The sequence below is a fragment of the Condylostylus longicornis genome, unplaced genomic scaffold (assembly GCF_029603195.1).
Source record: "Condylostylus longicornis isolate FDR11 unplaced genomic scaffold, ASM2960319v2 ptg000028l, whole genome shotgun sequence".
NCBI lineage: Eukaryota > Metazoa > Arthropoda > Insecta > Diptera > Dolichopodidae > Condylostylus > Condylostylus longicornis.
The window spans coordinates 2,583,042-2,604,881 of NW_026577997.1; the positions used below are offsets into that span (position 1 = coordinate 2,583,042).

General features: G+C 32.6%; 1 protein-coding gene across 3 annotated transcripts in view; it reads right to left on the bottom strand.

The window, feature by feature from the left end:
* Positions 1 to 21,840, bottom strand: part of LOC129607798 (transmembrane protein 198) — an 81,209-nt gene that overhangs the window by 15,843 nt on the left and 43,526 nt on the right. For all 3 annotated transcript variants that reach the window (XR_008696845.1, XM_055518975.1, XM_055518976.1), the window contains exon 3: positions 227 to 329. Coding sequence is in view for 2 of the 3 variants with exons in the window: in XM_055518975.1 (XP_055374950.1) it covers positions 227 to 329 (103 nt within the window). In the remaining variant the exon portion in view is untranslated. The remainder of the gene's footprint in view (positions 1 to 226; positions 330 to 21,840) is intronic.

Genomic DNA, 21,840 nt, shown 5'->3' on the forward strand with positions numbered 1-21,840 from the left:
GCTTATATGTATATAATATTTAAATATTTTTAATGTTAATACATCACGACAATTGTATGTACTGTTATACATGTATATCAATAATTATACGCCCTAAATTGTATACATTTACTATATATTATAAAGAGATAGACAGTGAAAATCGTGCATTTAAATCTTAATCGTAAATAATATAAGAGAAACAAAGTGAGCAAAAAAAAAAGATATTTTTATTGTTCGAACGTACCCAATAGAGCATATACAATTCCAAATACTGCTACTGTTGTCCATAATAGAGCTTGAACTGTTTCGGGTGGTGTTGACGGACATGATGGATTATCCATAATACCCTAAAATTAAAAAAAAATTAAAATTTAAAAATATTATGAAAAAAAAAAATTATAATTATCAGGTTTGTTATTTGTTAAGAGAACAAAGAAAATATTTTATTTTAATAAATTAAGTAATTATACTTATACATATATAGTTCACATTAACCATACTGTTAAGCTACTTAACTGCAAATTACGTTACAGCAATAATAGTAAAATTATGGAACAATAGCACTTATTTGAGTTGATATTATAATCATAAATAAGTAAACCGACTCTTAAGTTTTCTCTTATATGAATTTCTTATTTTCATTGCACCGTTCTATATTTTGAGAAACATAAAGAGTAGCAACTATCAACGAGAATTCAAAAAATTCGCATAGTAATTTTTTGCTCTCAAATTTTGCTTTAATTAAGTTTTGCAAATTTGAGTAAGATTTAATATTCAATTGAGACTTATAATTCGCTCACCATATTTTAGGAAAATACAAAACAAACTGACGCGATTTCCCAAGGAGTAGGAGCATTTAGGCCATTTAGGTCCGTTGCGGCAAGGTGAATACATATTAATATAAAATTTTAATTTTAAAGTTCATAAACGCATAAAACTACTTTGTTTAAGAAACATAAAGAGCTTTGAAAAAATATTTTATATATTTTGTAATTTTTAAAATTCTCAAATAACAAAAGTTATTTAAAACAAATAAATCCTTTTAAAAATATTTTTCATAAAAATATGCTGTCATCATATTATTAAGACGACCTATTTTAAAATTTTTATATTATAATAGAGAGTTCTTAAACAACTTACTGTTACGTAAGTTACATTATAGAATTGCCGTCATTAAAATGTATATGCATGCATATGTACATATACATACATAATTTCTATCTCTATGCTAAATAATAGAGGATTTGGTTCCTTTATACAATTTATAAGATAGAAGACATTACATCATAGAAAATTTTATAATAGTTTACTAAAATAGTGTTGGCAAAGAATTAAAACCATATAAGACAATATCCTTTGAATTATGTTAAACAAATAACAAATTTATGTGTAATTTAAACGTGTGTGTGCGTTAATAATTTAAGAGAATTAGAAGGAAACTTGTAACTTCGCGAAATACAAAACAAACATTTGTAAATTTTACAATTTTATTATTAAGCATATTAGTATACGTACATAAAAATTAAAAATTCTTTTCCACACTTTTTTGAATATAAGATTCGTCATATGAGTTCCTCAATATATGTAGGTATGTACATAATAGTATACTATGTATTCTGAGTCTGTAACCGTTATACATTCAAAAAAAAAAATTTGTCATTAATATTTATTTTCCTAGAAAATTTTGCTGATTCAACATTTGTTCATTTGAAAATCATAAAATAATTTGTTAAAAGTCCTTAAATAAGTAAAGGTTTTATTTGTTAACAATTAAGTTTAACTCATATACACATTTTCAAAGAAATACGCATAAATGTTATACATATATATAACACAAATAAAATTAGAGTATATGAAGAGAAATTCAAGGATTATTTTAACCAATTTTTTCTCAAAATATAAGAAGATTTTCAAATATAACAATAGTGCAAGAGTACAAGGTTTTCGCAAACATAAATATGTTAAATGCAATTATACAGACATTGCATTTACGTCATATTTATGTTTGCGAAATGTGCATGACGTAAATACGTGTATGTATTTCCGTCATGCATGTGAAGTATGTTACGTCGTATGTCAAAACTACGTTGTTATATAAAATTGATCGATTATCCACCGCGACCTAAAAGATCTATTGTGTATTGTTACCCGCGGCCAGCGTCTTGGTTAGAGAACCTTCCTGAAATCTATATTTCTGATGAAATCAGTCCTTAAGTCCTTTCCCGTCAGTCCTTAAGCTAAATTAACTTAGATGTTTCTTAACCTTGCAGTATCCCATTGGAGTACTCGTATAAGAATTCTTACATGATTTCTCGGCTTTCTTGTGATCGCCTTAAATCGCTCTTGAAGCTGCTGTATCAAGTATCAAATTCAAAAAATTTTCACAAAATTCATATTGTTGTAGAACTTTTATTGGAACAACTAACTGAATGATATCAACGACAGTTTTTCAGCAGACAACTTTTAACAACTTTTATTTTATTAAACGCTTATTTAATAATCATGTTTCTACTTTTATTTTCTAATTTGTTGATAAAAAAAATTGGAATAAAATAATTTTTAATAGCGTACTTATCCCAAATTTATAAATTAACTTATATACGAGTACATATATATACATATATATATTTCTTACTCATTAACATAATTAATTTAAAATTAAAATTTTTAAAGTGTTAAAAAATCTTATAGCGCTTTTGATGCTCTGCTAATAAATCTTTATTATAGTATACCTATGTATGTATATGTATGTCATTTAAAGAATATTTTTTTATTATAAATATAAAAACATTTATATTAAGATTAAGTATTTTAAAAATATAATTTAAAATGCCTCATACACACATACACAAGTACACATTTTAAATAATTTTTTATTTCTCATTCATTTTTTAATTATTGTGTATGTGACAGACAAAACTTTAAATATTGTACATTTAAAATAAAATTAACATTTAGGTAGGTAGGTAGGTAAGTAAGATATACTGGCATGGCACTAACGTATAAGTAAATGACATAAAAATTCATTTAAATTTATTTTGTTTTTAACTTTGTTTTACATTATTTCTATATTAAATTTATCTTACATAATTAATAGTGTACGTACATATGTAAATATTTACAAGTTCTATTCAATGCCTATGTTTCTATGTATATATATATTCGTATTATTATAATGTAAATTTTATATAATAAAAAAAAAATATAAGTGACTTTCACTTTAACCATATACCGCATTTTCTATTTCTTGCTGTTTTTATTTTGTTTTTGTAATTGCTTCGAAATTAGTGCATTTTTACTGCAATGTAAAAAAAAAGGACGTCGAATTAAAAATTTTACATATAAAAAAGCTACAATATAGAATGCTTACTATATTTATAATAGAATTAACTATATATATAAGCATTCTTATTCAATATATACCATGCCGAAGTATAAACATCTATATTTCCATTAATGTGTCTATAGGTGAATTTATAACCTATATATACAAAGGTATACATATAATGTATATATATATATATATATATATATATATATATATATATATATTACATATATATATATATATATATATATATACATAAATATAAATTGAGAAAAAAATATTTTCTGAATTTGAATTAAAAACAAAAGGTTGACCGACTTTTTGAGTACTTTTTTATTTTACCCCTACCTCTGTATACCAGATATATAGTTTATATATACCAACAATATTTTTTTTTGCTCATATTTTTCATTCGTATTTTCCACATTTTAGTTTTAATTACTTTTATATATGTATATTTATGTGTATATAACGTGTTGGTATAAAAGTTTGTATAATAAAAAGTTTTAATACACTTGGTTGTTATAAAAATTATTTTACGTTTTGAACTATTACGTTTCATAACTAAAAACAGTGTGTAATAATTTTGAATGAGAAAACCTTGGATTTTAGTTTAGAATATAGGATCAATTTAAATGTCCACAACGAGTCATACAGGCTGTCACACGAAAATCATAATTTGCAAGAAAAACTCTCTTTTTATTTTACACTCACTTGTTATTACACCACATTACCACATAGAATGCGATAGCCTCACTCTGAACGTAATTTTTTAGTAGTGGAATTGTTCTCACTCCATTACAACTCCTTTTGTGAAGCTTTTTTAAAAATAAAGTCTATAAGTGGATAAGTAAATGACAATTCAGCCTATTCAAACATACAGTCTATTAATTTAGTAGAGTAATTGTTGTATATACATTCATTCAGTAGATGGCTTTAAATATCTACGTGTGGCTACATAGAGTTGGACAGATCAACTGAATTTGTATCTCATTCCATCCCTTTTGTTTTTAGTTAAGTGTTATAGTTTATATACATTGAAGTATTTGCATTTCCCGATTACTTATATAAAGGAAGTTGCAATACAATAAAGAATATAGATTATAATTGAAAAATATGCACATACGGATGTATGCAAAATTTTTTATAATATTTCAAAATATTTTTGAAAAATAATAATTTTTCTTTTTTTTGATTTTTAATCGAGCTGCATTTTTGTTCGTAGGTTGTTGAATAGTTTATTTTTGATACAATTCAATAAAATCATATCGGGCTCAACATTGGATCATCGACTTTTTTGAGAGTCCAAAATTATAGTTATCTATATGACTATACTGCTTCGTAATTAAGATTTAGCGGTATGAATATCCATTCAATGTTGTTAGTACTTTCTATCAATTTTTACAATTTCGAAGTAATTTAAAAATATTTACGACTTTTAGACCAAAATTATAAAAGCATTTTGACATTAAATGTCAAAAAATAGCTTATGTCAAAATATCAAATAATCGAGAAAATTACGTTTGGTTTTTTAATTTTTGTATTTATCCTTATTTTAATTCCTTTTCAATTTCGTACAATTTTTATAATTTATAAAAAACAACAACCACAAAAAAAAAAACGGGTCAGTGTTCATCTGCTAGCTCTTTGTATTTTTTTATTATATTTTTGTGTTTTTTTTGTCTCTTTATGAATAAAAACAAAAACACAATCGCATAGACAAAATCAAAAAAAAAAATAGAGATGATGACAATTTTAAATAGTTGAAGGAAAAATATATACCTGCGGCTGTGGTAAAACATATTTTCTCCCATTCTTCTCTCTATACATTCAACCACAGTATGGAGAAAAATAAAAACAAAATAAAAGTAAAATTAAAAGTTGAAAATTTATTTTAATGAAAAAAGGTATACTTTAAAATAAAAATTCCCTTTAAATTCCCCTTCCCTTTCAGAAGAAAGAAACTAAAATACGACAACAGCAACAATAATCAAACCAACTTATTAATAGACTTGTTAGGTACAGAAAGAGAAAGGGTTTTCTTAAAAAAATTTCCATTAAATTTCCATTTTCTTTTTTAGTTTAAACTTAATAGTTAATGATTTGTGGTTGAAGGAGACTGAGGCGAATTGAGGGAGAGGGGGGTGGCGCTTATTCTTAAGAGTCATATATCAGTAAGATTTTATAGTCTGTTTAAGTAAAACAAAGAAGCTGAATAGTTTTCATTTACGTTCCTTTCAATATGTTCAACTATTATATTGTAGTTATACAACAATATATTGACATATGCCAAAAGGACAATATCTTAAAGGTAAATGAACTTTTTCATTTTTTGTTTTATTTACAAATGTTATGTAAGCACATGTGCACACGAAAGTTATTTTTGGTAGTATGTCCCAAATTGCAGTTAATATACGATCTTTAATTTTTTTTCTTAAGATATATTTTTTTCTTTTTCCTTTTTTTTAGTTTTATCTAAATTTTATAACAATTTAATGAAAGTATTATTATTATTAATATGCTTACTTACAGGTACTGTAATACCCGTAGCTAACATTGTTACCAGCTGAGCCATGCTCCTTGAAATACTGAATTGCTACACCTTTACGAAAAGACTTATGAACAGTTAGATCATCAGCTATGGCAGAAGGTAAAGTATGTGGGTAAAACTTGTATCTAGGTTTATATTTAAAGCTTGTTGCAGTAATATTAAAAATTACAATCAATTTGAATCTTTATTATCTATAATTAAGCACAACTTACTGACAACATGAATTAACTGGAACTGGTATTGAGGTAATGACTGAAGGTGAAGGATCTCGAGATGAATATTTCACTGTAGTTGGTTTAAAAATATCTGTGTTTGCAACAATTTATTTACTTAAAAACTGTACGAGCCCAGGGAGAGTTCGTAACTTATGGTATTACTAGTTTCACACTTAAGTGCATTCAAGCTACAGGAGTCTGATTATATACCTATGTATATGTATCAAAAGACGAGCCAAGGCTAACATCAACCTTGACACAAAGCTTTTCTTACATCATTCTTAAGTGCATTCATCTTCTCATTCAATGACTCGGTACCTGAATTTCTGGATTCAATAAATTGTTGCAAACACTGTTATCGCATTCAGAAGTCCTTTATTAATGATTTAATTCCTGTTAGGCTCAGCATTATACATTTAAATAAGTATATGACAGTATAAAAACCCCTTATACATAATGTAAGCAAAATAAGTGATCTTTTATAATGGTTTCCGAATTTAAAACTAAAAAAAAAGTAAGAATAACAAAAATAAAGAAGGAAAATTTGATTGCCCTAGGATAATTTAAAGTATTCTTTATTTTCGTTGGGTATGCTCTCTAAAGCTTATAGTCTAAGTATAGATACTATTATATAGTTACAATGTACCGACATATATGTATAAATTTTTAGAAATATTTGTATATTGTTACATACTCATAATATAGAATGCAAAGGATATAAGTACACAAAAATTCTTTTTTTATAAGAAATGTTTATGCACTTTCAAAAATTTGAAAAAAAAAAAATTTATGTCATTTTAAATATTTATGATGTGCATATATATGTCATAGCGGAGTATATATACATATATATATTTATGAAAACTATTTTAAATACATTTCAAAAGGAATGAAAGAAACCCTTTGAAAAAAGAAAAAAATACCAGAGAAATGCATTTTTTTTTGTAAGGAAATTTCTCTGGAGCATTTGTAAGCATTTAGAATTTTGTAAAAATTTAAAAAAAAAAAATACTTGTAGAAGAGATTGAATGGTATTTTTTGTCTTATGTTTTTATAATGAATGTAGGAAAAAATGCCTTTAAACATTGAAAAATATTCAAAAACAAGAAGAGAAATGTGTGACAATCAACTTTGTGGTACCATAGAAAGCATTTTTATAATCAATATTCTATTCTCTTTAAGACGAAAATTAATGTTTAATGTAAAAAAAAATTGAAAAACAAATCCTTGCATATATAGTTTTTTAATATTAAATTTTTTTAAATATTTTAGATATTTTAGGAAGGATCAATGACCATATTTTTATATAAAATGGGATTTAAATTGTTGATCATAGTTTATTGACACTGTATATTTATAACAAGTTTGAAGTTTTTAGTTTCTGCTATATATACTGCTTCACATTTTTTTTTTAGTATGTACTATATTGGAAGCTGTCAGGTAAACTTTATTTTGTGAAAACTGTCGAATGTTTTTCATTACTTTCTTACCCCTCATTAAAATAGAATCATCTGGTTCAACCTTGAGGATTCGTAGATTCGTAGATTCTAAGGGAACCGAGCGGGACAGGAGTAATCCACAAGCCACCGCAGCCATTTTTGACTTATTGTAGCCCCCCCCCATTCTCCCGTCGAGTTGGACAACAGTTGCCGAACACTTAGAGACCCATGTCCAAAACAATTGCAGCGCCGAACAGCCAGTGCCGGACAGTCGCAGAGAATGTGCACGGCGGTCTCATCGCCACCCCCACAAAATCTGCACAGAGGGGAGCCCGACTTCCCCAGCCCATGCAGGTGGTACTTCACTGGACAGTGCCCCGTGAGCCTCCTGCTCATCCCCAGCAACTCTGCGGTGAATCCGCTGGAGCACACCGAAAGAAACACTTTCGCATGACGGCACCCTTTCGTGTCCCGCCAGTGACGGCCGCATTCCGCCGCGAGCAGGCAGGCAAGCCTGGCCCCCACGGCGGAAGAAGGCAGACCGCAGAAAGGCAGCGGCTGCACAAAGCCAGAGAGAAGTCGGTAAGTCACTAGCCGTGCTTCCTTCAATATATGGAGTTGCAGTGGCGGCAATCCGATCATCACCTCCAATGCAGCGGTGGGAGCCGTCCGCATTGCCCCGGTCACTCCCAGGCGGGCCAGCCTCTGTAGCTTTTTCAGCTTGGCCCGTACACCCGCCTACTGAGCCTTACGGCACACATACAATCGACGCATAGGTGACGATGGGCCTAGCAAGGGCCGTATATAGCCACAGTGCTATTCTGGGAGTAATTTCCCAGGTCTCCCCGATGAAGCTCCTACACGTCCACAAGGCCGCCGTAGCTCTCCCGATAACTCTATCTATATGGGTATTCCAAGAGAGACGATCATCCAGGGTTACCCCCAGATACTTCACCTCCCTAGAGTAACTAATACGTTCACCAAACAGAATTGGGCTCGTTAATATATCCCTGTTTCTGCGTCTGGTGAAGGCGACTAAAGTGCTTTTGCTTGGATTTATATTTAACTCAACGCCTTTGCCTCACCTTTCCACAACACGTAAATTTTGCTGTAGAAGATCAGAAATAGTGTACTCAAATTTTCCCCGCACGACGAAGGCCATATCGTCGGCGTATCCCCAGACACGCGCCCCGGAGCCCCTGAGAGCAGCGATTAGATCATCCACCACAATGGACCACAGGAGGGGCGAAAGAACCCCGCCCTGCGGACATCCTTTTGCAGCGGAGATGAAGAGTATATCGTCGGCTATGGTGGACTTAATAATCCTATCCTGTAGCATCCGATTAACCCATCTGCTAGTCGTCGCATCAATCCCTCGTTTGTGCAACGACTCACAGATGACATGATATGGGGTGTTTTCAAAAGCTCCCTCTATATCAAGGAAGCAGCCAACTGCCACCTCCCCCACCTCCAGTGAGTTTTCGAGGACCCCCACCAGACTCTGCAGAGCGAGTACAGTAGACCTTCCCGACTGATAGGCGTACTGAGATTCATGCAAGGGATTGCTTCCCAGTGCATCGCCCCGTATAAATCTATCAATCACTTTTTCCATTGCTTTCAATAGAAAAGAAGTAAGGCTGATTGGACGGAAAGACTTTGGGTGGTTGCTTGGTCGCTTACCCACCTTCGGAATATACGTCACTTTAGCCACCCTCCATGCCTGAGGGATGTAACCCCACGCACAGCTGGCACGAAAAATTTCCAACAGTGCTCTGGCGATATGTTGGAAACCCCTCTGCAAAAATGCGGGATATATCCCGTCATCACCTGGAGATTTGAAGGGCTTGAAAGAGAAAACAGCTCATTTAATCCTGCCCATCGTGAAGACTAGACGGGATCGTTGCCAGTCATCCCTCCTGGGCCAGGATGCCCTCGGTTCAATGACCGCATTTGAGTGATTCCGAAGAATCTCCGAGTCAGGAAAGTGCGTTGACACCATAAGCTCCAACGTCTGCTTTCCGTTCTCAGTCATGGAGCCATCAGGATGTTCCATTAGGCCCAACCCGCTAGCATACTTTTTGGAAAGCACCCTGTGAAGACGCGCACTGCTGGAGAGTTCATCAATGCCCTTGCAGAACGCCCTCTAGGAGATTCTCTTCGCTTTCCTAATTTCTTTATTGTATTTTGTGAGTGAGTCTTTATACTCTTCCCACGAACCCGACGCCTTGGCCTTATTAAATAGCTTTCTGGTCTTTAGTCTAAGCCTTGAAAGCTCTTCATTCCACCACGGGCACTTCCTATTGCTCCGCCTCGGCTTAGCGCGGCAGCTCCCGTGGTAGGCATTAGTAATAGCCGCCGTCAGGGCCTCGCTGGCCAGTTCGATATCCATCACCGTTCTGACAGAAGCAGGAACAGATCCAATCCCATCCATGAGAAGCGTTTTAAATTGACTCCAATCTGTGGATTGGGGTACCCGATATATTTCTTTTGCCAGGTCCCCGGAGACCATGATATCAAACCTAATCTGCCTATGATGGACATGGATGTCTCATTTGAGACATACCATCCACCAACCCTACTGCCGATGAATTCAGTGCAAAGGGTGATGTCAAGGACCTCTTCCCTAATTGCATTTATGAATGTCGGCCTATTGCCCTCATTCATAACCATTAATTTATTGCTATATATAAATTCAATTCTTTTGTTTATATTGCTGCTTCCCCAGACATTGGCATCACTTCCTATTATAAGTTGGAAGTTCCTCCTTCCACAAAAGTCCACTAGATCCTTCAGTTGCTCGTCCGGGTGGGCACAGTCCCCCGGGAGGTAGGAAAAACAAAATGCAAGCCCTAGGCCTGCCCCCAATTGTATTATCATACAATAGCTCACCTGTTAGGCCCTTAACCTGATCCTTCACTATGTAAGGCTCTTTGATAAGGGCAATATCGAGGTGATCCTTCAGAAATCTATGAGCTAGAACATCAGTAGATGCCCTAGCATGCTGTAGATTTATTTGGATACACCTCACAGCCATATCATTTCCTCCGGCTCTTGTCTATGGGCTTTGGCCCTTTAGACAAAGGCTTTACATGAGCCTTACCTCCCATTGCCGTCTTTTTACACATCTTGGTGAGCGCCTGCCCTGCCACAGCCTCTTTTGCCGAAGCAGTTGCGGGCTTCCCAATGGGTTCAGACTTTCCAATGAGTTTTGGCTCTTTTGGTTGGCCTGAAGTGCTTGTCGTTGTCGCGATTGGCATTGGTTTTGTATTTGGTCCTGCCCTGCCGCCAGCACCTTGAGAGGATTTTCTTCCTTTAACCCGAACGGTAACAAGGAAGAAATTCAGGAAAAGTCGGAACTCCGCTTTACGTAGATCTTCCAATCCGGAATCATCCACGGAAAAGGTGATGGAGCAGCCTCCGTCCTTTTCCTTATCCATCCTCAGCACCCTCCAGGAACTTATCTTGAGGCCGGGATTTTGCTTCCCTATCCTACTTAGAAACTTGTCCCTAGAGAGACTGACGGTTGTCTCGTCCTTTGGTACGTAGGTGACGCAGACATGCTGAGGATGGCATGTCGTCGCCATCCAATACCACGACGTCGCAACCGTCCCAAGGCTTTATCTTCCTGCAGACACTGATTATCCACTCCCTTGTGTTTTGATTGTTGCATGTTACGGATATCCATCCGTTCCTTTGCAACGCTGCAGTGAATTGTGGATGAGAGTCCACAACTTTAACCATTTCATCCATAATGGCTACTTTGATTTTCCCCATCTGAACTTCGGGTAGCCTTTCCTCTGGATGCAGTCTATGAGTGATGGCCACCTTGACCTGTGCTACTGCATCCCAATAAGAGGTCATTTTCGGGTTTTGTTGAGGAATGCTCCCAGGGACCTTTTCCTCAACATTGCCCTTCATCGACCTCTTTTTTGAGGGCCATGCATCAGGGGTGTTGCTTTCCGACCTTTCCCTCTTCTGGGGTTGGTCGGCCACAACACCCGATCCGCAGGCCTTCAGCTTTTCCAGCCTTTTCTTCTCATATCTGCGAGCTTCCTCTGGGGACATGCCATCCCTGATATAAGCCGCGATACGCCGCTTGAATGCACCAGAGAAATATTGTTTTTTTCCCCTGATGTCCAACCTTTTCAGGTCCTTCTCAGTTTGTTGGATAATAGGTTCAAGAGGATCCTGATTATCCGTCTCCATCGGAGGCGCCGCCTTTTCCTCTACTGGCGTGAGAAGGAGTTCCTCCTCTGCGTCAGTCGAGAGAAGCTCTGGTTCCGAAGACCCTTGAGCACTAACTGGGTTTGTATTAATGTTGTCCTTAGTATTGTTGTTGTTGTTGTAATTGTCACTGTTGTTATTGATGTTGTTGTTGTTGTTGTTGCAGTTGTTGTGTTTGTCACAGTTGTTGTGCTTGTTGTTGCTGTTTTTGCTGTTATTGTTTATGTCTTCCATTTATGGAATAGCGCGGGAAAGTAAAGTCAGCCATGGCAGAGCCCGGCATACCATGGGAAGGCTCGTTTAAACTGGAGGGCGCCTGGTATCCAGAGTCCGCATACTACCTTGAGGAACTCGCTGACGAGACTTCCTTCTCAAGAAACCTTCGAGACGCCAATTGGGGAAGTGATAAACGAATTAAGTGGGACAATCATTGAGGCTTGCGAATCGAGATGTTCCATTAAGAGAGGAAAGAAGCTACTGAGAAAGTTACTATAGGAGACTAACCTTCTATAAAAAGGAGGTCCGGAACGTTTGTATGAAGAGTTTCAGATCCTTCTGCGGAAGCATAGTGGATGCGCCAGCGGCGGTGGGGCTGCATAGGACGTTGGCAAGAGAGGGTGTGTACATTGGTATTGCTAAGGAGGCCGGATGGGTTTTACACGGAGAAAAGGACTTTTCTTCTGGAAACTCATTTTGCGGACAGCGAATTGGGTAGTAAAGCAAGTAGGATAATGGAATAGACTGTACCAACTTCGGAGGATTTACAAGGGCGCATAGAGGAGGACGGATCGGTTGGGTAATTGACACCTCTCAGCTATTTAAGTCGCCGGGGATGTACGGGACATAGCCCTCCCTTCTAAGGATGGTCGGAAATGGATTATTCCGGTCATGACCAAAATATTTCAAAGCATTCTGGCTATCGGATATGCCCCAGAGTTTTAGTGAAGGGTTAAAGTCGTATTCATCCCGAAGATCAGTCGAAAGGATATGATTTATACGTCATTCAGGCTAATAAGCTTCACATTGTTTCTTTTGAAGACAATGGAGAAGATAATCGACCGGTAACTTAGGACGACGGTACTAGAGGGCGCTCCATTCAACGGCTGCCAGTATGCATACCAAGCGGGAAGATCAACGGGCATCAGTTAGCCGGCGCCATAGCTGAATCGTTGGAGCACAAAGAAATAGCTATGTGTGCTTTCCTAGACATCAAGGACCATGCGAGACACGGGTCTAGATAGCACTACGTCATATGGACTTGTAACGTACTGGTATGACGGTGAGCTGAGACTACCGTGAGACAAAAGACCAATGCTCTTCTTCGGAGCAGTGGATGTCCAGGTGGAGGGATACTATCATCCTTGATGTGGAGTTTAGTTGTGGACGGACTTTTCACGGGACTGCTTAATCAGAGCATTGAAAGCCAGGACTATGACATTGCCATTATTGCCGGGGGAAGTTCGAAGAGGTTTTGTGTGATATCAAACAGAGGAAATGCTCTACGGTGGGGCTTACATTGGATAGGACTAATATCATGGTGGTGCCTTTCACTAGGAAAAGAAGTTTGGGATTTCTTCGAGAAACCATTGAAAAGGGGCAAATTGTTCGGTAAGGCAAACATGAACTCTCACGGAAAGGCCTGGGGGATGTAGCCCCTTTATCATTAGGTGGATGTATAACATGTTGGTAGATCCGATTCTGACGTACGGGGCTATTGTGTGGGAAGAAAGGACCAAACTCGAAAGTGCAATAGTACAACAGTAAACTCCTTAATAAGTCTTAATTAATACTGAGTTTAAATTATGCTTTTTTTTACTTTAAATTTGAAATCAATATCTATATTGAGAATGTTTTTCTGCTTTTATGAAAAAACTTGAAATTATCTGCACTATAATATACTTATAATGATAAAAATCCTTTGTGTGCACTAATCCTCCAAAATAATATAAAATTAATGGAAATGCATTAAGAGTGTATACCTTTAAATAAACACAAATACAAAAGGCAAAATCTCCATTATTTATAGCATTATATTTACTTATTGCCTTTATATCGTATATGTACGTATAACATAATCTATGTCTCTATTCATACAATAGCTTAGATTCTTGTACCATATTGTTATTTTTTCAATAATAGTTGCGCATATTTTTTAATTGAGCAAAAAAAATAGCATCATTTTTTTTAATAATGGGACAAGGTCTTAGAATTATATCTGAAAAAAATTATTTTTATAAAAGTATAATTTTTGAATATGAATTCATTATTTTGAAAACAAAAAATTAAATTAAAAATAATTTTTAACAAAAAAATTATCTAAACATTTTTATACCCTTATATGATGGAATGGTATATTCCCTTGCACAATAATGCATAAGTATGTGTAATGGTAAAAATAACATTTTAAATTTAAATTGAAAAATATATTTTATTTTTATATTACATCAAGGTTATCTACGATTATATATACAAACAACTAGTAGACTAGGTACGTTATATAAGATTCAATTCCGATTATTCTGTTCCGATTCTGTTATTTATATGCGGGTCCTTCATCACTCGCTGGTCTATAAAAGAATAAAACAAACAACAAAGAAAAGGAGTCGGATAATCAGTCGCCATTTTAGTTTCTGTTTTTTTTCAGTTATCTCATTTCATAATAGCCGAGCGAAAGACGTGGCGTCATAACAATTTAATAAATAATAAATATTATTTTTTTATTTCAAATTTTAAAAAAAATTGAAAAAAAAAATCTAATAAATTTTTTAAATTAAGAAGAAAATTCACGTTCCTTTACAAGTCTTTCACTCGAAAAAACAACAAAAAAATTCTGATAAATAAAATAAAAAATTGCAAATGACAACAAAAGTTTTAATTAATAACAATTTGTAAACAATTTTTGCGTTATATTTTTGTTGTTTTTCGAAATTTTATTATCGCACGTACATAGGATATACGCGCATATATTTATTTGTAACATGTACATACGTACAAGAGACTGTAAAATATTTTTAAAATTTTTGTAATTGTTAAGACTACTAGTGCTAGCTAGCTATCATTTATTCGGTTTGCTTTTTATTTTGTCCCTATAAATATGCAAAAAAATAAATAAATATCGTCAATTTGAACAATACCGTAAAATACAGAAAAATATACATACATACAAACTGAGTTACTTATCATATTCAATATAACAAAACGAAAAAAATTAGAGAAAATTTTGAATAGGAAAAATGAACTCCACCCTTTTATATTTTGAATATCCTTTTTCCAATTTTTCATCGCTTTTTTTTCATTATTTTCATTTGTTTTCTTTGTTTTTCATTTTGCTATTTTTACTACTATTTTGCATTTAATGTCCATGACACAGTTCTTTGATAGTTACGTATATAGCAAATGGTAAGTTTTTTTTATTGAGAATGTTTTTCAAAATAATATTCGATACATATGTACATATATATGGAGATAATACGTTTAAAGTTTAAGGTGTTATCGCATATATTTTTAGAAATGTAGCAGATTTTTCTTGTTATATAAAAGTTATTTCCATCTCCATTTCTATGAGAAGTAGAATAACAGATTCTAAAAGATGTGAGACGTCTCACTTGAGAACTAGAATAACACATTCTAAAAGATGTGAGAGCGAAAACGATAAATGTCACATAAGTGACGCGGCAATTACAATAAGCTTCTTTAATTAGGACCCAAATTTCACACTGATTCTACTGATTAATGATGAAATCATGAAAATTAGAATCTTTTTATTATTTTATTATGATTTCAATTTTAAAGCCTAATTTTACACTATATTTTTGAAATGAGTATGGCAACCTCATCCGTCTACATCGAAATTGAAACATACAGTACTTACTAGTTATATTATAGTGTGTATATGAATAGAGACACAAAATTGTATAGTTAATAAAAGGGCTTCTAACACTCTTTCAACATAATCCTGACAAAAGCAAAACGGAAAAATGAAAATAAGAAAAAAACATAAAATAAAATGTTAAGGATTGAATAAATATTTTCTACTTTAAAGTCGCGAAAAAAAAATAAAATTTATATACCAATATATTGGTGCATAAGATAATATGCATGTGTATGTAATCTAATATATAGAAATTGCACTATAGAGATGCCACACAAAATAAAATAATTTTATTCAATTTTGATTTTTTTTTCTGTTTTTTTTTCCATTTTTCTCTATGCACTTATTACGTTTAATTTATTTGACTTTTCCGTTATAAATTTGCTCTTTGCTATATATATAACGGTATATAATATTGTGTATAACGGTGACGTCGCTTGCATAAAAGTATATGTGTATATGGAGTTTTTAATATATTGTGCATACACACACACATTTTTTATGTTTGTATTTTTCATTTTTCGAGTTTTTTTTTCGTTAGAGTGCGCTATTATGTGCACCTTGCTGATGGTTTATTTTTGAAAAATACAAAGTTAAGTATACATTTGTGAGAATATGTACACACATACATACTTACACATAAGTACCTATTGAAAATATGTGATAAATAATATGTGATAATGCACAAATTTTATGAAAAAAATTTTTTTTTTTTCGAATAAAAGGATATTTTAAAATTTTATACAAGAAGTATAAGTATACAAGATACTCGTATACTAGAAATTTTTAGTAAACAATTACTTATTTGAGTCAATAATTAATTAGGTTAATTACGGATGAAATATTGTATTACCTTGTGACAAAAGATGTTAAACAAGAAAAAAAATTTTCTTATTAAGAAAATTTAATTAAAAAAAAGAGCTTAAGATTTGTGTCAGATTTTCAAAGTTTTCTATATAATTTTCGTTTAAAAAATAATGTTAAAATCAAAGTTTTCATAAAATGTTAACAAAAGAAAGTTATAATAAAATCAGTTCAATGGAATTCAAAACAACAAAAATAAAAAATATAACCATAGCTTTCAAATTAAATACAACAAAATACAATATCAGTCAGTTTGGCAGTTGACACAACCTATCAAAATTCTAACTTCACTGTAAGAACAAGAATTAAACACAGTATAAATTCGCAAACGACATCTAGAGGAAAAAATTTTTTGACTCTCCAAAAAATGAGAACGTGTACTTTAAAATTTTAAATTTTTTAAATTGAAAAATTTTCAAAATTTTCAATTCTGTAAATAATTAAAATTTTTAGTGTAGTCTGGTGTAGGACAAATAAAACAATGTTCTTAAACTTTTCACCAACGTTTCGATTTAATTTTAAATCTTCATCAGGGCTAAAATAATAATTTTATATGACAATAATGTTTTTACAATATGTTATACATTTCTTATATGTACTTATACTTACATTAAGTTATTGAACAAATTTTAATTTGATTCTAACATAATTAAGTAACTTAAGAGCTTTAATCAATGAATTTACTAAAATTTTTAAAAATCGTCACTTATTGTTTTTTAATACTCGTAAATAACATATAAAAAAAAAAAATAAATAAATAAAATAAATTAACACAAATTGTAAATGGGACAAAACTTAAACTATATTAAAAATAAAAATATCACAAATCAGCTTTTTGTTGTTTTGATCTATTGTTTACTCTATTGGGGTTACCGCTTGTAATGTACTAAAATTACATACTACATTTGTAGTACGTTATTATAAAAGTCTACATCTAAATTTATATATTCGCATATTATACAAAAATAACATTATCAAAATTTAATTTAACACCGGAATATACCATAAGTGTTTGGAAAGAATCACTTATAATTAATAAGTATATAATAATATGTACACAATGTCTTGAAGCAAACAAGTGTTTTTTATATGATGTTCTTTAGCTATTCCCAGATATATAGGAAATTCCTGTTTATTATAATGCATGCAAATAAATTCTTTATATTAATTATTATATTACTACACATATATGTGTATTCTGTACATTTAAATGTATGTGTATATTAGTATGAATATTCATTTCAAAATGAAATTCTTTTAAGAAAGTTATGCTCAATGAATATGACATCATAAAATCAATTAAAATATAATATTAAAACATATTCATAGACACAAACAAATATTATTTTAACAAGCCCAGAAAATACTCAAAAAAATGAGAATATTACCTATATGTTCTTTTTAATTATACTTTCCGACACAAGGAAACCTATATACTTATACCTATATAAAATGTAAACTTTATAAGTATTTATAATAGCGTGACGATTTCTTTATAATCGTCATTATCATCATCATAGCATTCACATCGCGCGTCAACTATCATCATGACATTATAATAATCATGACTATTTAAAATAATGAACCGTATATTTAACTTAACAATTTAATAATTCAAAACAAACACAATTTTCACATAAATAGGTTACTAACCTATTCATTTACTTCATTTAATTTTTACTTTGCTAATTCCCTCGACCGAAAACTAACTTCTTTTTCTTCCTCAATGACTCTGTCTTCCTCTACTATGTGTTCTGAACCCATACTGTATATAGCTTTCATGTTATAATTATATTGAGATTAACAAACATTTTAGTTATTTTTAAATAAGATATTTTTGTAATCATTAACGTTTTGCAAATGTACCTGTAATACGGCAAACAAAAAGAAATAACAAATTAACATGGTGTCCCATTCAAGGTCGTTGTTAACCAGGCAAAACTTCAATAAGTTTTTTGTCAAAAATAAGCAAGAAAAATGTTAAAAATTGAAAAATTAAATAAATTACGATAGATTACGTTGCAATGATAAAGATCTGTAATATTATGTAATTAAGCAAGATAATTGTAATGTATTTAAAATATGTAATACATAAAGTAAACAATAGCTATCAAATATCAAAAAGTTGGTGTGGTTGTACATAAGTAATTTTCAAAAAAAACTATTTAGAGCGTCGTCCTACTGTGATCCGCCGCATTTATTCGTAATGAAGCCAACGGAATATTTTTTACATTTTTTTCCAACCAACTTTTACATTACATTTTTTCCAACCAACGGAATATGAACCATATAACTGGCGCCTCAAATGAAGTCTTAAGTAATAAATAAAACACTAAATTTGCCCTACAAGTTTTACATAAAAATTACGTAAATACCGTAATCATACTAAAAAATACGATACAATAACCACAATAGAGACCATATTACTGTCGCCTCATATGGGGTTCCTACATTTTTTCAAATAATTTCGCAAAATTTTTTTTTTTTAAGTTTTACTTACAATTAATGACGTGTTACCGGAATCGTACTAGGTTGTTCGAAACGACTACCAACCATATATTTTTTACAACCAACGGAATATGGGCCATATGACTGGCGCCTCATAAGGGTTTTTATTTTTGACGAAATGAATACGTTGACGAAATTCATTGTTAATTCCAAAATTTTAAATGACAAAGAACAAGTAGCACGTTGTTTTTATATTTCGTACCTGTTTAGTATAATTTCGTGTTTAAGCAAGTATAGTTCTGCAAAAATGATGATGATGATGATAATAATAATGCACCGTAATCCACGATTGATACCGGAAATTAACGCTTTTTTCTTTTTTTTCACTGTTCGTTGCCGCTCATAACTGAAAACGATGGACAGTAATCATTTTTTTTTAAATCGTCATATCCCTTATTAATTGAAATAATTTTTATTTATTCATATTTCCTTTTATTTCCATTTGTATATACGTAAGAACATGCACACATAATTTTTATTTTGAACCCATTTATTTTTGTAATACTCACCATTTCGGTAATACAAGAAGACATTTTATATAAAATATGGCTCAATTTTTTAAATGTGAAAAAAAAAGTTTTGCTTTTTGAAAATAATTATTATTAAAAAATAATTTAAAGAATTCTTTAATGTATTTATGAGCATAGTTATGTAATGTATATCGTATAACGGTAGTTTGGCACGTACTCTTAAAAAACGTGTACAACAACTTCAAAACAAAGGTGATGATATTCTGAATTTCTTCCGTCTTTTATGATACAATATATAAAATGGAAATTGTTGACGTGTTCATGAAGTGTTACTGTTATATTGTGTAGGCAAGGCTATGCTAAAACTAGGAGCAAAAAAACCAAAAAATTCAAAAATTTGAGCCGGTGAACCTTGATGTTTTATAAGCTTGATTTCATTCATTTCTGGAACCCAGACAATGTTTGCCTATAACGTCTTCTAGATTCGTGTTGTTGTTCTCTATTTGAGCGTTGAAGTCACCCAGAAGTATAATGATGTCACCACTTCTATAAGCTGGCTATAAAATTCATCTTTATCTTCGGTTTCTGAATTTTCAGTTGGCGCATAAAAGTGAATGATAGATACGTGTCTCATTTTACTCCGAAATCTTGCCGTGATAATTCTGTCTGAGACTGCTTCCTACTGCGCTATCATTCAGATAGCGAGATAGCGTATGGCTAAGATACGGTGTATTTTTTTTTTTAGAATTATTAATTTATGGGGCTAATCAAATAGATATCCTAGAGTTAACACGACAAACAAATTTTAAATTCTGTTTTATATAATTTTCGGTTTTCTTTTACATTAAGCACAGTTTACGAGTATATATATAGAGGAATTTTTCTTTTATGGCAAAATGAAACTTAAATAAATAAATAATAAAGGTTATATTTTTTAACTAACTGTATATATACATACTTATATAGGCACAATATTAACCTTCCGTGACTAAAGACAATAATGTTATAAAGTTAATTTTAAATTTAAGCTATTTATAGAATTAGAAATGTTATATATTGTGTATTGTGTAATATAATAAGTGGTGTTAATTTTTGTCGTATATACTTGTGTATATAATTCGAAAGATAATTTTCTGTCATAATATTTATATAACGTAGAGCAAATATCGTTTTTTGTTGTTCGTGAATTAATTGATAATCAAATATCATTATCTGTAGAGAATGTAGGTTAAAAATAAATATTCACTTATTTTATGATATTCCAAAAATTATTAACTATACCTTATATCAATAGAATTACTATACAAAAAAATATCATACACATTATCTGAAATTTATAATATGGTTTAATTATGCTATTAAAATTGAATATTGGAAAACAATTTAACACGTCAATATTGTATAAAGTAATAGTTTCATAGAGGAATAACGATTACAATAAATAGAATAATGATTACTTGTTGCCTAGTAACCATAACAACGTGATTAGTACTAGCGAATGCAATCACACACAATTGGAATCACTTTCAGAAATAATGGCTATTTTGTAAACGATTGTGCTATAATCGGGTTGTTATATAAGGTATGCAAATAATGTGCTATTCAGCATTACTTACTAATGATATATTGACCTAATTAATATGAAGTACGAAAATTTTAGAATGTGTGTACAGTAATCCCTTTACATATTGCAAGTGTTTTAATAATTTCACCAAAATAATATGGGTATTGTAGATTGTAGATTCCAAGGGAACCGCGTGGAACAGGAGTAACCCCCCAGGCCACCGCAGCCATCTTTGACTTATTGTAGCCCCCCCACGCCCCCGCCTATAATATCCCCGTCCCAATCACAAACCCGGAGATATCCCTAAGGAAGTTGGACACCAGTTCCCGAACACTTAGGGGCCCATGTCCAAGACAATTGCGGCGCCGAACAGCCAGTGCCGTACAGTCGCAGAGAATGTGCACGGCGGTCTCATCGCCACCCCCACAAAATCTGCACAGGGGCGAGCCCGACTTCCCCAGCCTATGCAGGTGGTACTTAGCCCAGTGGGGCAATGCCCCGTGAAAAAATTCGCAATAGTGGGAATCCGGCTCATCCCCAGCAACTCTGCGGTGAATCCGCTGGAGCACGCCGAAAGAAGTACTTTCGCATGACGGCACCCTTTCGTGTCCCGCCAGTGACGGCCGCGCTCCGCCGCGAGCCTGGCCCCCCCGGCGGAAGAAGGCAGACCGCAGAAAGGCAGCGGCTGCACAAAGTCAGCCCCAGATCCCCTCCGCGCTAGCTCATCGGCAACTTCGTTGCCCGCATGGCCACTATGGCCCGGCACCTAAATGAGCGTCACTCTGTTCTTCGATGCCAATTCCATAAGTGCAGCAAGGCAGCTC